Source organism: Symphalangus syndactylus, chromosome 20, assembly GCF_028878055.3.
Source record: "Symphalangus syndactylus isolate Jambi chromosome 20, NHGRI_mSymSyn1-v2.1_pri, whole genome shotgun sequence".
Taxonomy (NCBI): Eukaryota; Metazoa; Chordata; class Mammalia; order Primates; family Hylobatidae; genus Symphalangus; species Symphalangus syndactylus.
Window position 1 is genome coordinate 60194311 of NC_072442.2, and position 15649 is coordinate 60209959.

Below are 15649 nucleotides of genomic sequence, written 5' to 3' on the forward strand. Positions count from 1 at the left end.
CCCTGGGAAGGAGAGATGAGAGGTGTGTGTGGCCAAGGGCTTGGGTGAGCTCCAGCCCGGGTCACAGGTGGCCAAGGCAGAGGAGCCCCGCTTAACCCCGTGGTGCCCTGAGGTATTCGAGGGTGTTTGTCTTCCTTTTTTTGAGACGGAATTTCGCTCTGTCACCCAGCTGGAGTGCAGTGGTACAATCTCAGCTCACTGCAACGTCTGCCTCCCGGGTTCAAGCGATTCTCCTGCCTCAGCCTCCCGAGTAGCTGGGATTATAGGTGCCCGCCACCACGCCTGGCTAATTTTGTATTTCTAGTAGAGACAGGGTTTCACCATTTTTGGTCAGGCTGATCGCGAACTCCTGACCTTAGGCGATCTGCCCGCCTTGGCCTCCCAAAGTGCTGGGATTACAGGTGTGAGCCACCGTGCCCGGCCTTCCTTGGCTTCTTGGTCACCACACAGAGAGGGCCCTTCAGCAGGTCAGTCTAGGTAGCTAAGGGACACATGGAGACATGTGCTCACTTATGGTTGAGTTGGCCCCAAAGGTGTGGAAGAATGGAGGAGCAAAGCATTAACCTTTTGGCTCAGAACCTGAAAAGGAAGAGGTAGCTTAGGAAGGGATGAGTCACCGAGGAACCACTGCAGTTTGCTGATTTTCACTTACTGTCACCCATTAAGAGTTGATTTACCTTGAGGCACACCTCCTTCATGCCGGCGCCGTGGCTTAGCTGGTTAAAGCGCCTGTCTAGTAAACAGGAGATCCTGGGTTCGAATCCCAGCGGTGCCTAAGTTAGTGGGGAGTGATACATTATTGCTGCAAGTACACTTCTCCACTTTCAAAGGGCCTGAGAAACATTTCTTCTAGAATCTTCCTGAGATTCTTCTTACATGCCAATCCGTCTTTGGGCCTCCGTTCCCCTGCACTTTTAGTAGGTATTGGAAACTACAGATTCTCACTTCGCTTTCATGAAGTAGCATGAAGTAGGCATCTCAGGGTCTGTCCTCAAGGGTGGTATGGAAGACAGGGCTCGGATTTGGACCCGTTTTGTTTCCATTCTATGCTCGGGGAGGAGAGGGAGAATAGGAAAGCTGCCGCTCCAATGGGGCCGCTGACGGCTCCTAGAGGGAAGGCGTGGTCTGCGCCACCTAGCCGAGCGCACGAGCGCAGGCGTCTCGAGGCAGCGGGGGTGGAGCCGGCTGGAGGCGGGAGTGTTGATAGGCAGCTATAGTTGCGCACGGCCCAGGCCGCACGCGGCTGTGATGGCCGAGTGGTTAAGGCGTTGGACTCGAAATCCAATGGGGTCTCCCCGCGCAGGTTCGAATCCTGCTCACAGCGTCAGTAGTTTTGGTATTAGGTATCTCGGTCTCGGGAGAAGGTAAAAGCAGTTTGTTTTCTAGTTCTTTCCTTGGAGACTCTCCCGCATTATTCTGAGAATCTCAGACTCGGCCGTCAGGGGCCAGCCCGCGAGCGCCCTCTTGCGACTCTCATACGCCTATCGACCTGCAAAAACCTTTTCACTGCCAATTTCAATTCCTAACGCCACCACACTCAGGTGGCTCCTTAGTGCTACTCAGCAATCGTTACTTTCCTCCAATTCATTCACTCTCATACTGCCCCATGCGACTGTTTCATTCCTACCCTCACCTCAAACTACGAATCTCTTCTTCATCGTCCCTCAGCTTTTTACTTCCTGATTCACTGAGAAAATAAAGCATTTCGGAGTTTCCCATCAACATTCACATCGCACCTACCTACCTACCTACCTAAATGAGTCAGTGACCACATACTCTTCTGTTCCCTCATTATTGTAGAAGAATGCTTCCACCTAAAGCCAATCCCTACTTTTACTAGATTTCCCATCCCCCCGGCCCACTCAAGGACACTGCTCTTTTTCCTATACCATCAAATTTTCCCTCTCAGCCGGGCGCAGTGGCTCACGCCTGTAATCTCAGCACTTTGGGAGGCTTGACGGGTGGATCACTTGAGGTCAGAAGTCCGAGACCAGTGAAACCCCCATCTCTACTAAAAATACAAATTAGCCGGGCGTGGTGGCTGACGCACGCCTGTAATCCCAGCTACTCGGGAGGCTGAGGCAGGAAAAGCTCTTGAATCCGGGAGGCGAAGGTCGCTCCATTGCACTCCAGCCTGGGCAACAATAGCAAAACTCCATCTCAAAAAAAAAAAAAAAAAAAAAAAAATCCCTCTCTACTTGATTTTTCTCACCAGCCTACAGACACTAATTTCTCCCAATTTAGAAGCAAGACAACAAAAGCTATCTTGACCCCACACGCCCGTCCAGCTACCACTCAATTTCTCTACTCCCTTCTACAGCAAACAGAGCAAGTTATCCAATTCTATCTTCCCACTCTCCTTTGGACCCTTTCTAATCAGGTGTCCACAGCCCCCATCAAAGCTGCCCTTGTTAAGGTTGCCGAATGATCGATCATCACATTGCTAAATCTATTGACCATTACTTAGCGGCAGTTGATACCGATACTCACTCTTCCATTAGAAACACTCTTCGCTTGCCTTCTAGGACACTACGCCCTTCTGATATTCCTTCTACTTCATCAGCAGCTTATTCTCAGACTTCTTTGCTGTTCCTCACCTTCTGGATCTCTAAATGTTGGGCTGTTCCCAAGGCTCAATTTTCCAACCTATTCTCTATCTGTACCCACTACCTTGGTCATTTCCAGTTTCGTGGCTTTAAATATCAGGTAATACATTAATACATCCCAGATTTTCATCTCCAGCTCCAGAACTCCTCCCTGAATTACAGATGCTTATATATTATTGCCCACATATTGCCTCCCACCCCGTCCACGGGCTCCTGTGTGGCCCGAGCCTCCCTGACGAGCACCACCCCCTGCTCCACCCAGTCCCATCGACCACCCAATGGCTGACGAGTACAGGCACACGGCACCGGGACTGGCAGGCAGCTCCACCTGCAGCCCCGGTGCAGGATCCACTGAGTGAAGCCAGCTGGGCTCCTGAGTTTGGTGGGGATGTGGAGAACTTTTATGTCTAGCTCAGAGATTGTAAATCACCAATCAGCACTAATACAGATCACAAACTTAAAATGTGCACAGCAAGGCCAGGTGCGGTGGCTCGTGCCTGTAATCCCAGCACTTTGGCAGGCCCAGGCGGGCGGATCACCTGAGGTCGGGAGTTCGAGACTAGCCTGACCAACATGGAGAAACCCCATCTCTACTAAAAACAGAAACTTAGCTGGGCGTGGTGGCCCATGCCTGTAATCCCAGCTACTCGGGAGGCTGAGGCAGGAAAATCGCTTGAACCCGGGAGGCGGAGGTTGCAGTGAGCCGAGATCGGGCCATTGCACTCCAGCCTAGGCAAAAAGAGTGAAACTCCGTCACACACACACACAAGTGCAAACCAAACTCCTAGGCTTCTTCCCCAAACCTCCTTCACCTGTGGTCCTTTTGAGAGGTGACAGCGTGCTGGCAGTCCTCACAGCCCTCGCTTGCTCTCGGTGCTTCCTCTGCCTGGGCTCCCACTTCGGGGGCATTTGAGGAGCCCTTCAGCCCACCGCTGCCCTGTGGGAGCCCCTTTCCGGGCTGGCCAAGGCCAGAGCCGGCTCCCTCAGCTTGCAGGGAAGTGTGGAGGGAGAGGCGCGAGCGGAAACCCGGGCTGCGCGCGGCGCTTGCCGGCCAGCTGGAGTTCCGGGTGGGCGTGGGCTTAGCGGGCCCCGCACTCGGAGCAGCCAGCCGGCCCTGTCGGCCCCGGGCAATGAGGGGCTTAGCACCCGGGCCAGCGGCTGCGGAGGGTGTACTGGGTCCCCCAGCAATGCCAGCCCAGCGGCGCTGCGCTTGATTTCTCACCGGGCCTTAGCTGCCTTCCCGCGGGGCAGGGCTCAGGACCTGCAGCCCACCATGCCTGAGCCTCCCACCCCGTCCACGGGCTCCTGTGTGGCCCAAGCCTCCCTGACGACCACCACCCCTTGCTCCACCCAGTCCCATCGACCACCCAATGGCTGACGAGTACAGGCGCACGGCACCGGGACTGGCAGGCAGCTCCACCTGCAGCCCCGGTGCAGGATCCACTGAGTGAAGCCAGCTGGGCTCCTGAGTTTGGTGGGGATGTGGAGAACTTTTATGTCTAGCTCAGAGATTGTAAATCACCAATCAGCACCCTGTGTCTAGCTCAGGGTTTGTGAATGCACCAATCGACACTCTGTATCTAGCCACTCTGGTGGGGACGTGGAGAACTTTTGCGTCTAGCTCAGGGATTGTAAACGCACCAATCAGCGCCCTGTCAAAACAGACCACTCAGCTCTACCAATCAGCAGGATGTGGATGGGGCCAGATAAGAGGAAAAACGCAGGCTGCCGGAGCCAGCAGTGGCAAACCGATTCGGGTCCCTTTCCACACTGTGGAAGCTTTGTTCTTTTGCTCTTTGCAGTAGATCTTGCTACTGCTCAGGCTTTGGGTCCATACTGCTTTTATGAGCTGTAACACTCATCGTGAAGGTCTGCAGCTTCACTCCTGAAGTCAGCTAGATGATGAGCCCACCTGGAGGAACAAACAACTCCAGACGCTCTGCCTTAAGAGCTGTGACACTCACCACGAAGGTCTGCAGTTTCACTCCTGAGCCAGCGAGACAATGAACCCACCAGAAGGAAGAAACTCCGAACACATCCGAACATCAGAAGGAACAAACAACTCCCGACGCGCCACCTTAAGAGCTGTAACACTCACCGCGAGGGTCCGCGGCTTCATTCTTGAAGTCAGTGAGACCAAGAACCCACCAATTCCAGACACACTTTCATCTCAGTAAATGAAAATCCCATTCTTTCAGTTATTTAGACTAAAAACCTTAGCATCGTCCCTGATTGTTCTCTTTCTCTACCCCTCTACATCAAATGAGCAATTTCTATTTAAAATATGTTAGGGCCAGGTGTGGTGGCTCACACCTGTAATCTCAGCATTTTGGATGGCCTCGGCAGGAGGATCCCTTGAGTCCAGGAGGCCGGGACCAGCCTGAGCAACATAACAGTATCCCAGTCTCCGAAAATTAAAAAAAAAAAAAAAAAAAAAGCTGAGCATGCTTGTTGGCCTAGCTTCTTGGGAGGCTGAAGAGGGAGTATCACTTGAGCCCAGGAGGTTGAGGCTGCAGTGAGCAGTGATTATACCACTGAACTCTAGCCTGGGTGATAGAATGAGACCCTGTCTCAAACAAAAAAAGAAAAAAGTAACATTTGACTATTTGCCATTACGCCATGGTCCAAGCCACCCTCATCTTTCACCTAGATTATTGCAATACCCCCTAAGTTATTTCCTGGCTAGTTCCATGACTATCTTTTTTTTTTTTTTTTTTTTTTTTTTTTTTTTTGAGACAGGGTCTTGCTCTGCCTCCAAGACTGGAGTGCAGTGGCATGATCTGGGCTCACTGCAGCCTCCTGAGTTCAAGCGATTCTCATGCCTCAGCCTCCCAAGTAGCTGGGACTACAGGCATGCACCACCACGCCCGGCTACTTTTTGTATTTTTAGTAGAGATGGGGTTTCACTATGTTGGCCAGGCTGGTCTCGAACTCCTGCCCTCGGGTGATCCGCCCGCCTCGGCCTCCCAAAGTGCTGGGATTACAGGCGTGAGCCACTGCGCCCCACCCAAGCTTAATTTATTTCTATAGCACCATCTAACAAATGATATGCTTTGTATAATGTACATTGACTGTTTCCCCTAAAAGAATGTATGACTCATAAGGGCAGTGATCATTGTCTGTTTCTTTTGGGGCTATATCCCCAGGGCCTAGGACAGATGGAGGCCCACAGTATGCACCCTATAAATATGTGCCGAAAAATAAAGGAGGTTCAGGGATCTAGACCTTTTGTGTTTGTGGGGCTTTAAGTTCCTTAAGTGGTTTCACTGGCCTGTTTTCTCTGCCTGGGTCTGTGCTGCCCCTTCTCTTTTCTTTGATTTTGCCACCCAAGGCAAGCTGAGCGGGGCAAGACCTTAAGTTTGCCTTGTGGGCCTGGAGAGCGTCTATCCTGGTCTTTCCTTGGCCCAGGGTCCTGGTCCTCTTACTTCCCAACCCCCAATCCCCCAGGACCCAACCCTCCAGGAACTCCCTCTACCCAGGGCCCGGGGGCTCCCAGGAAACCAGCCTTCCTTTTGAAGAACTGAAGAGGGAGGAGCTAAGTCTTGGAAACCAGGATTGGGGAGCCTTCACAATGGGGGAGGGGAGGCTGGGACGCTCTGCTGGCTATTCCGTTCCTTCCCCACCCCCTGCATTCCTTAAGCCCAGCGCGTGTGTGACACAAGCTCCCCTCCCCCAAGCCCCAGTGTGGCCCACTGTTGAAAGGGCAGCCAGGAAGAGGCTGGAGGCTCAGACGTCCACACACACGCCATTAGGCCACGGTATAAATGGACACAGCCACAAACTGTGTCAGGCCCACGCTGACAGAGGAGTGCAACCACACGGAGACCCCCGCTGACACTCTGTGACACAGACACGCTGGGGATAGGAGTGGGAGAACATCTTCATAGGCCACATCTGCACTGGACCAACGAGCTCCAGAAAATTACCCAGCCCTAGGTCCGGGAGTCTGAAGCTTAAATAATTTAGAAGGAGGAGGTGGGGAGGGAAACAACTGTTTAAGTGTTTAAGGAAAAATATGGCCAGGTGTTGTGGCACAGGCCTAGAATCCCAGCGCTTTGGGAAGCCAAGGCCAGAGGATCGCTTGAGGCCAGGAGTTTGAGACCACTCTGGGCAACATATTGAGACCCTCATCTGAAAAAAGAAAAAAAAAAAGGGACAATGTACAAAATTAGGTACAAAAAGTAATATTTAGAGTGAAATGAGAGGTTGCAACAACTTACAAATTTTAAAAGGTGACAAATGGCCGGGCACGGTGGCTCATGCCTGTAATCCCAGCACTTTGGGAGGCTGAGGCGGGCGGACCATGAGGTCAGGAGTTCGAGACCAGCCTGACCAACATGGTGAAACTCCATCTCTACTACAAATACAAAATTAGCTGGGCGTGGTGGCGGGCGCCTATAATCCCAGCTACTCAGGAGGCTGAGGCAGGAGAATTGCTTGAACCCAGGAGGCGGAGGTTGCAGTGAACCAAGATGGCGCATTGCTCTCCAGCCTGGGCGACAGAGCAAGACTCCGTCTCAAAAATAAATAAATAAGTAAAAATAAAATAAAAGGCGACAAATGCCACACTGTCCAGAAAAATAACTTAACAGTTTTAAATTTTTTCTTTGAGCCAAGGTCTCACTCCTGTTGCCCAGGCTGGAGTGCAGTGGCACAATTACAGCTCACTGCAGCCTCGACTTCCCCAGCTCGGGTGATTCTCTCACATCAGCCTTCCAAGTAGCTGAAACAGGAGCAGGCCACCATACCTGGCTATTTTTTTTTTTTTTTTTTGTATTTTTAGCAGAGATGGGTTTCACCATGTTGCCTAGGCTGGTCTCAAACTCCTGGACTCAAGCAATCCACCTGCCTTGACCTCCCAAAGTGATGGGATTCAGACGTGAGCCACTGTGCCAAGCCAGCTATTTGTAGTAGTTACTGCCCACACACCTCTATAACACTTTCCGTAGACTAGCTGCTAACTCTGCATTTCAAATCTTGTTTCTCCTCTACCACCCATGACTGATAATGTGAAGAGCCATCAGACATTCATATCACATGTGTCCTCTGGCCCTGCACACTTCCACCATGAAGACTAGTGACTGGGCAAAGGAAATAGGAGTATCCCTGGAAGCCATTCCTACCCTAGATGAGAAGGCTAACTTAACTCTATATTGGCTGAGAACCATGGCTCATGCCTGTAATCCTAGCACTTTAGGAGGCCAAGATGGGAGGATCACTTGAGAACAGTCTGGGCAACATAGTGAGACTCCAGTCTCTACAAAAAACAAAAATTAAAACAAAAATATCTGGGTGTGGTGGTGCATACCTGTTGTTCCAGCTACTCCAGAGGCTGATGTGGGGGGATTCCTTGAGCCCTGGAGGTTGAGGCTGCAGTCTCACCACTGCACTTCAGCCTGGGGGACAGACAGATCAAGACACCCTGTCTCAAAAACAAAGCAAAACAAACAAACAAAAACACCAAAACCCCCAAACAAAAAAAAACTATATATGGAAGTGACTACAAATCATCTAAATATATCCCACAAATCCAACTCACCTCCACAACTAGATCCCCCAAAATGCTCACAGCCAGCCACTCTAACACTGGGGATGAGTGGTGATGTGATGGACGGGCAGCAGGAGCAGCCAGAGTAGAGACTGGCCTTTATCAGTTGCAGTTAAATGCCGAAGGTATGCACAATTTTTTTTTGAGACAGAGTCTTGCTCTGTTGCCCAGGCTGGAGTGCAATGGCGCAGTCTAGGCTCACTGCAACCTCTGCCTCCCGGGTTCAAGAGATTCTCCTGCCTCAGCCTCAGGAGTAGCTGAGACCACAGGCTCATGCCACCATACCCGGCTAGTTTTTGTGTTTTTAGTAGAGACGGGGTTTCACCATGTTGGCCAGGTTGATCTCAAACCCCTGACCTCGTGATCCACCCGCCTCGGCCTCCCAAAGTGCTGGGATTATAGTCGTGAGCCACCACGCCTGGCCAAGATGTCTTAACTAATATGCCTAAAATATAATTCTTGATTTCTCTTCCTAAACCTCTCCCCGACCCCACAGGTTTTCCTATCTCAGTTAAAAGCCACCAGCACCATCTACCCAGTTACAGTCATGCGCTGCGTAACAATGTTTTGGTCAATGATGGACTGCATATATATATATATATATATATATATATATATATATATATATATGATTATAATGGGGATTGACGGACGCAATGGTTCACGCCTGTAATCCCAGCACTTTGGGAGGCCGAGGCGGGCAGATCACTTGAGGTCAGGAGTTCGATACCAGCCTGGCCACCATGGTGAAACCCTGTTTCTACTAAAAATACAAAAATTAGCCAGACGTGGTGGCTAACGCCTGTAATCCCAGCTATTCGAGAGGTTGAGGCAGGAGAATCGCTTGAACCCGGGAGGCAGAGGTTGCAGTGAGCCGAGATCCCACCATTGCACTCCATCCTGGGCAAGATTATAATGGGGCTATAATTTCCCATGTTGGCAGGCTGGTCTCAAACTCCTGACCTCAGGTGATCCACCTGCCTCGGCCTCCCAAAGTGCGGGGATTACAGGCGTGAGCCACCGCGCCTGGCCCCAAAGTGATCTTTTAAAACATCAGTCAGAGAATATAACTTTCCTGATGAAAATCCTCCACTGGCTTCCAATTGCCGTTATAATCCAAACTCCTTCAATACTCTCCAAGATCCTGCGGGATGGGCTACGCCTGACTCTCCAATCTGATCTCTGCCACTCTGCAAATTCTCCAACCCGGGTTCGCTGGACCTTTCTCCAGCTCCCACCAGCAAATAGCTCCCCTGCCTCAGAGCCCGTACTTGCAGTTACTTTTACCTGGACTCAAGGCTGCTGACTACGCTGGCATCAAATATCACCTCTTCATAGAGGCTGTCTCTGACCACCCAGAGTAAAGCAGCCCTTCACTTTCAAGTCATCGCCATGACCTTTTTGTTGTTGTTGTTTTCTTCCCACAGACTTATAACCATCTGAAGCTATCTTATGTTATTTTTTGCTTTCGTAGTTATTGTCTGTCTTTCCCACTGTAATATAAGCTTCAGGAAGTCCCAGACCCAATGTACTCCTTACAGTACTCGGCACACAGGAGGCACCCCATAAATATGGGCTGACCGAATAAATCCAGCAGCTGCGCACACAGGCATATAGATAGATGCACGTTTTTTGTTGTTGTTGTTTTGTTTTTTAACAGTTTCCTTCTGGAGGCCACGGTTAGCGCTAAGAAGAGAGCATTGGCAGTCACAGATACAATCCGAGGACGAGACAGAGACCCAGACCCCGGCGCAAATAAAATAGGCTGAAGGAAACGGGAGAGACAGCTCCAGGGTGAGTTCCAGAGAGAGAGACCCAGATAGACTAAGGCCGAGACCGAGATTCACTCAGCGAACCTGAGCCCCGAGCCCGCAGGCCCCGGCAGCGATCGCGGACAGAGCCAGGAGGTGGAAAGCGGAGGGAGGAGGAGCGCGCCGGAAGGGAGCGAACCGCGGGGCGCCCCGCCGCCCCACCCAGCCTCCCCGCCCCGCCCCGCTCTCAAGTGGTCGCCGCAGGTGGCTGTGCGCCCGCCCGCCCGCCCTCGGGCCCGACGCGTGCGGGATCAAAGTGGCCGGGAAGGGGCGGGGAGGGTAGGTGGCAGGAACCTGGAGGTGTTAGCGAGCTTCCCAGGGAATGGCAGGAGCGTGGGAGCGCAGAGTCCCGGGAGCCGACAGAGACTCGGAGAGACGACGAGATACCAGAGACCCGAGAGAGCCAGAGGCGGAGATGCAGATGCCAAGACGCGGAGAGTCGGCGGAATCAGATGCGGAGGGACGAGACCACCGACACCCAGAGAGACCCAGGGCAGAAGTCGCTGAAGATCTGGAAAAAACGTGAGAGATACAGAGATGGAGAAGCTAAGAGGCACTCAGAGACCCGGAAAGGAGGCGAGACAAAAAAAGGCATAGACCCATAGGCTTAAGAAAAGGAAGCGTGCTTCAGAGAGAACGGAAAATAACAGAAGAAGAGAGGTGGAAAGAACAAGGGATTTAGAGTGGGGGGCGGGGAGACCTGGCCCCTCCCCCGCGGGGTGCCGAGAGGACCCCCGGGGCAGGGATCCGAGCACGGTGTCGTTTCTCAGGGTCACGCCTGCGGAGGTGCGGGCCGGGGGCGGAGGGAGGGGGGTGTGGAGGCTGCAGGGCCCCCAGGCTGGGAGGAGGGGAGTGTGAGGGCGTGCGGAATCGGAGTTTAGGCCTGGGGCTGCAAACTCTGCTATAGTCAAAAGGCTAAGATTAATATTTGGTAGCAATATTTAAGTGAAGATGTTTCTTAGAAATGCTACCAAATATATTATCCTCTTTTTGGAGGGAAGAAAACCATACTTGTGCATTGGCCGGGAATCGAACCCGGGCCTCCCGCGTGGCAGGCGAGAATTCTACCACTGAACCACCAATGCGCGGCTTACTAGTTTTACCGGCATCCTATCTGAGATTGTAAGAGGTTGCGGCGGACTGGGACACGCAACGGCGTAGGCCAGGGAAGTGGTCCCGAATGGTTGACGTGGGTGGAGCGCCAAGTCATCCTTCCTCTCGTCCGGATCCGGCCACCGGGCCATAAAGCCGCCCCATATGGCCAGGGGCGGCCCCACACCCGGGTGCGAACAGCCGGGGGCCCCCAGCCTCGCGTGCAGGTGAGAAAAATTCAGCCCGAGCCCAGGTTCCCAAGGAGGGGGGCGGCGAGGGCTGTTGGGGACACAAATTTGCGTTTCCATTTGGCTGAAGGACGGAGAGGTGGGATGTGCTGGGGGCCCTGATCCCAAATGGGAGCCCCCTCCTCAAGGTCTGTGCCTCTCCCGGCTCGGGCTATGGCAAGAAAGGCTCCGTGACAAAGCCAAGGTGCGGAGGGCCGTTGGGAGGGCTTGAAGGAAACCCCACTGGTCTCTGACTTCACAGCTTTCTTCCGTCTCGGTCTGCAACCCTGTCTTTCCGTGTCTTTATCCCTGGCAACCTGGCTGTCCCGTTCAGTTTCTGATTTATCTTCCCAGCACTTTGTCCTGAAGCCCCCGAGTGGTCAGGCATCGTTCTGCGGAGGGTCATGCTCTTGGTTTGAGGTGGGTGTTGATCCCTTTTTTGTATCCCTTGCTTTCCCCTTGGTAAAACTGCCTGCTCCCTGCTACCCTACAGTCACCAGGGGCCTCCAGAAGCAAGCAATGCGGGCACACTTGCGTGAGGTGTCCTATCAGCCACACTCCTGAATCTCCTATGACTAGTTTTGAATCAAATACTTGTACTGTAAGTGGAAAGACCTCTACACTCCTACCTATGTTTCAAAGACTTGCTCCCTCTGCCTTGAAGTTCCTCCTCAGTCCAGCCATCCTCAAGGAGACCTTTTCCCGGAGCACCTACTTCACTGGGCTTCTGTAATAGCTACTTGGTGTCACATGGTCTTTTCCATCAGATCCTGCAGGGATAAGCTGGGTCTCTCCTGCGTATCTCACTATGACTCGCCCGAGCCTAGACCAGTGCCCTGTCCGCATAGTGGGCGCGCAGATGTTCGGGGACTTGAATGTAACTGGCTTAGATAGAAGAGAGCGCCTCTCCAACCTCCCGGCAGAGCTTCGGTTGAGTCGGACAGATTCACCCAGCACAGTCGGGTTGCTCCCTGTCTCGACTAGGAAGCGAACTTCGGAGATGATGTATAAAATTCAGCCTGGGGGCTGAGAGGTGCTAACTTCTATTTGAGGGTTAGTGAGGGTACAGTAAGCCTCCGAGAAAGCTGCAATTCTGGAGGAACTCTGAATTTCATCCCCAAGCGAGCTCTGCCCCTAATGGCCTCCTCCCTTCAGCTGGGTCCCGCCTCCTTATACAGCCTTATGGTCCGTAAACCAGCCAGTGTCCCCATTCACCCCTCACTCCCCACACTCCCAGGCCAGTTTCTCTCCTCCCCTCCCCTCCCCCCTTCACTCCTCCTCTTTCCGGGAGCCTCGTGCCGGGTCCTAGAGGGGCAGAATCCGGGTGCCGAAGGGGGCGGGGTCGGGTCCTATCCCTCCTACCCTGGGGCCGCGGAATATAAGGTTCCAGGCGAGCAGGGACCCGGTCCACACAGGGTCCGGAGGAGCAATGGTCACCCGGGATCGAGCTGAGAATAGGGACGGCCCCAAGGTGAGAGGCGGGAGGGGTGGGAGCAGAGGTCCCTGGTTTGGCCAGGGGACCGGGCCCCTGACGCCGTCGGTCTGGAGAGAGGCTGGGGACTCAGGGGTGGAGGGGAGCGGTGCTCCAGAACTCCAGGAGCCAGGAGCTGGAGAGGAAGCTGCAAAATATGAAGAAGGAGACAGGGGTCAGAGCCAGACCTGAGTGGGCGGCGGAAACATAGGACTAGGGGCCTCGGTAATGGGTGTCGGCACCTTGTGGCCTGGGGAGGGGGCCGGTGTTGGAGTAAAATAAGCAAGTAGAGGGCAGAGCCAAGGGAGGAGGGTGGGAACGAAAAGAGAAGAGGATAGGCACTTGCTCCACTCTGGCTGTGAGCCGGGCGGGGCTGGCCCAAGGCGGTCTTGTAGAGAAGGTCCCGGGGCGCGTTGGTTCCAGAGGTCCCAGACTGGTGGAAGATTTTAGGAGAACAGTGGGGAAGGTGAAGGCCTGGAGGGTTTTGAGGGAGAGAAGGCGGCGCGGTGGCGCTAGGTATCTCCCTTTCTATACTCAGGGCCGCCAGCTCTGAGCCCGGCACCGTGCGGCGCACGTGCCTGCGCGCAGAGAGTCCCCAAAGTTCTCCACTGAGACAAAGAGAAACTGCACGAGACGGAGACGTAGAGAGAAAAGAGGAGGAGAGACACAGAGAGGGGAGGAGGGAGGACGAGACTGAGAGAGGAGAATGCGAAGATCCGGGGAGGCGAGCTACAGAAACTGATCTAGGGGCATTGGGAGGGGGAGCGGAGAGGGATCGAATGGGGCCGGCCCTAGGCAATCTGGGGTCTTGGGGCCGGGGTGGAAGCCGGGCTCTCCCAGCGGCGGGATCCGATGCCGGCGCGGCCGCACTGAGTCTGGGTCCGGTCGGCCCGCTCTCCTTTTCCCGCTGGTCGCAGATGCTGAAGCCGCTTGTGGAGAAGCGGCGCCGGGACCGCATCAACCGCAGCCTGGAAGAGCTGAGGCTGCTGCTGCTGGAGCGGACCCGGGACCAGGTCAGTCCCTCCGCCAGCCCCGGGTCCCCAAGCTTCCCGTTTCCGCGTCCCAGGGCTTCCCACTGGGGTGGGGACACAAGCTTGGTTGGCAACCCCGGCCCCAAGGCATCCTCACCCGAGTCCCGCCTTTGGAATTCCATCCCAGACCCCCACTCGCTCTCAGAACTCGATCTTCTTCGTCACCCCTCGGGTCTGTAAGTTTCAAGCCTGGTTCTGTAAATTTCGCTCCCGGGGTCGGTCAGTTTCACCCTTTAGGTCTCTAAGTGTCCTCTTCCCCCTCCCCCACAGCCAGCTTCCGATCAGCCAGCTTCTGTTCTGTCGGGTGGTTACTTTCATTCCCTGGGTTGCGGTTTCAAATCTCCTCCTCACGCGTTGGGCATTGGTTCCAACCCCTCGGACTGGACAGTTTCGTCTCAGGGTGGGCCAGGACTTTCCTTGGTCATCTCCACTCCGCATTTGGTCGCGCGTTCTGTGGGCAGTGCGCAAATGCGATCGGGGGCACTCCCAGCTCCCGCATCCGCCCCTCCCTTTTTCCCCCTGCCACTTTCCCCCTTTCTCCCCACCCCTTTCTGTCTCTGCGCCCTCCCCTTCCGTCTGTAGAACCTCCGGAACCCGAAGCTGGAGAAAGCGGAGATACTGGAGTTCGCCGTGGGCTACTTGAGGGAGCGAAGCCGGGTGGAGCCCCCGGGTACAGCGCGGGGGTGGGGCAGCGGAGGGAGGGAGGGGGGACGCCAGGAGGCTCCGGCCAGGGCAGAGCGGGCGGACCCTGCGGTGGATGGTGGGCTTGGGGAGTGGCCGGTTCTGTTCCGAGGCGAGGTTAATAACACCCGCGCGTGTCTGTCTCTGTGTCTCCCTCATTTTCTCCCTCTCTCCGTCCATCTGGCTTCCTGTCTCTGTGCGCCTGTCGGGCCTTGGTATCTCTGCGCCCCGCCCCTTCCCTCACCCCTGCTGGGCCCCTGCCCTGCCCACCTGTGCTCCCGCCGGCCGCACCCGCCGCCGCGGCTCCAGGGGTTCCCCGGTCCCCAGTCCAGGACGCCGAGGCGCTCGCCAGCTGCTACTTGTCCGGTTTCCGCGAGTGCCTGCTTCGCTTGGCGGCCTTCGCGCACGACGCCAGCCCGGCCGCCCGCGCCCAGCTCTTCTCCGCGCTGCACGGCTACCTGCGCCCCAAACCGCCCCGGCCCAAGCCGGTAGATCCGAGGCCTCCAGCGCCGCGCCCATCCCTGGACCCCGCTGCACCGGCCCTTGGCCCCGCGCTGCACCAGCGCCCCCCAGTGCACCAGGGCCCCCCTAGCCCGTGCTGTGCATGGTCCCCATCCCTCTGCTCCCCGCGCGCCGGGGATTCTGGCGCGCCGGCGCCCCTCACCGGACTGCTGCCGCCGCCACCGCCGCCTCACAGACAGGACGGGGCGCCCAAGGCCCCGCCGCCCCCGCCGCCCGCTTTCTGGAGACCTTGGCCCTGAGCCTTGGGGGGTGGTGGGGGCGGGGTCTAGAGGTGGGGTACAGACTCCAGCCCGAGGGCAGCAGAGGGACCCGGGCGTCCGGGCGAGCAGGCGTTGGGGAGGGCGGCGGGGCGCGCGGGCTCAGCGCGCGGGTGAGATGTGGTCTATTTTAGAGTATCTATATAAATATATATTCCCCTGGTTCCTGTCCCTTTTCCCTGCCCCAACTTCTCCCTTGCGTCTAGGATTGTACTCTCTCTGCCCCTCAGCCCAGTCCCAGTCCCTTCCCGAGTCCCTAGTGCATGGAATAAAGTGGTTATTAAATCCCCGTGTGTCCCCGAGCCAGGGGCCTGCCTTTATCTCGACGTCCACGCCCACTTTCCCTTCACTTCTGTCTCCCACCCTCAGTCCTGCTCTCCATGGCCCAAGCCCCGGGGCAGAC

At 55.2% G+C, this 15649-nt stretch overlaps 1 protein-coding gene and 3 non-coding genes across 14 annotated transcripts; 3 read left to right on the forward strand and 1 right to left on the reverse strand.

The window, feature by feature from the left end:
- The first annotated feature begins 701 nt into the window (after positions 1 to 701).
- TRNAT-AGU (transfer RNA threonine (anticodon AGU)) lies at positions 702 to 775 on the forward strand. Its single transcript has one exon. It is a non-coding gene; the product is annotated as a tRNA-Thr (tRNA).
- A 467-nt stretch (positions 776 to 1242) lies between these two features.
- TRNAS-CGA (transfer RNA serine (anticodon CGA)) lies at positions 1243 to 1324 on the forward strand. The gene has a single exon. It is a non-coding gene; the product is annotated as a tRNA-Ser (tRNA).
- Positions 1325 to 9955: 8631 nt separating this feature from the next.
- Positions 9956 to 15535, forward strand: HES7 (hes family bHLH transcription factor 7). Of its 11 annotated transcripts, none has more exons than XM_063628347.1 (6): positions 9956 to 11284; positions 11639 to 11704; positions 13673 to 13768; positions 13914 to 13958; positions 14369 to 14456; positions 14777 to 15535. In XM_063628347.1, exons 3-6 carry the CDS (start codon positions 13673 to 13675, stop codon positions 15226 to 15228), a joined length of 681 nt encoding a protein of 226 aa, XP_063484417.1. In that variant the 5' UTR covers positions 9956 to 11284; positions 11639 to 11704; the 3' UTR covers positions 15229 to 15535. The 11 variants fall into 11 exon arrangements, with proteins under 11 accessions (XP_063484417.1, XP_063484421.1, XP_063484419.1 ...); XM_063628346.1 differs by lacking the exons at positions 9956 to 11284; positions 11639 to 11704 and adding exons at positions 11726 to 12755; positions 13294 to 13479; XM_063628351.1 differs by lacking the exon at positions 13914 to 13958 and having other exon boundaries at positions 10146 to 11284.
- TRNAG-GCC (transfer RNA glycine (anticodon GCC)) lies at positions 10980 to 11050 on the reverse strand. The gene has a single exon. It is a non-coding gene; the product is annotated as a tRNA-Gly (tRNA).
- Positions 15536 to 15649: the final 114 nt, after the last annotated feature.

Bases quoted from the DNA above. Each gene is read 5' to 3' on its own strand.
- HES7 (XM_063628344.1), top strand. From the start codon at position 13,535: ATGGGGCCGGCCCTAGGCAATCTGGGGTCTTGGGGCCGGGGTGGAAGC. The intron at 13,959-14,368 runs GTCTGTAAGTTT...TTCCGTCTGTAG, and splicing joins TCTTCTTCGTCACCCCTCGG to AACCTCCGGAACCCGAAGCT. The intron at 14,457-14,776 runs GTACAGCGCGGG...CCGCGGCTCCAG, and splicing joins AAGCCGGGTGGAGCCCCCGG to GGGTTCCCCGGTCCCCAGTC.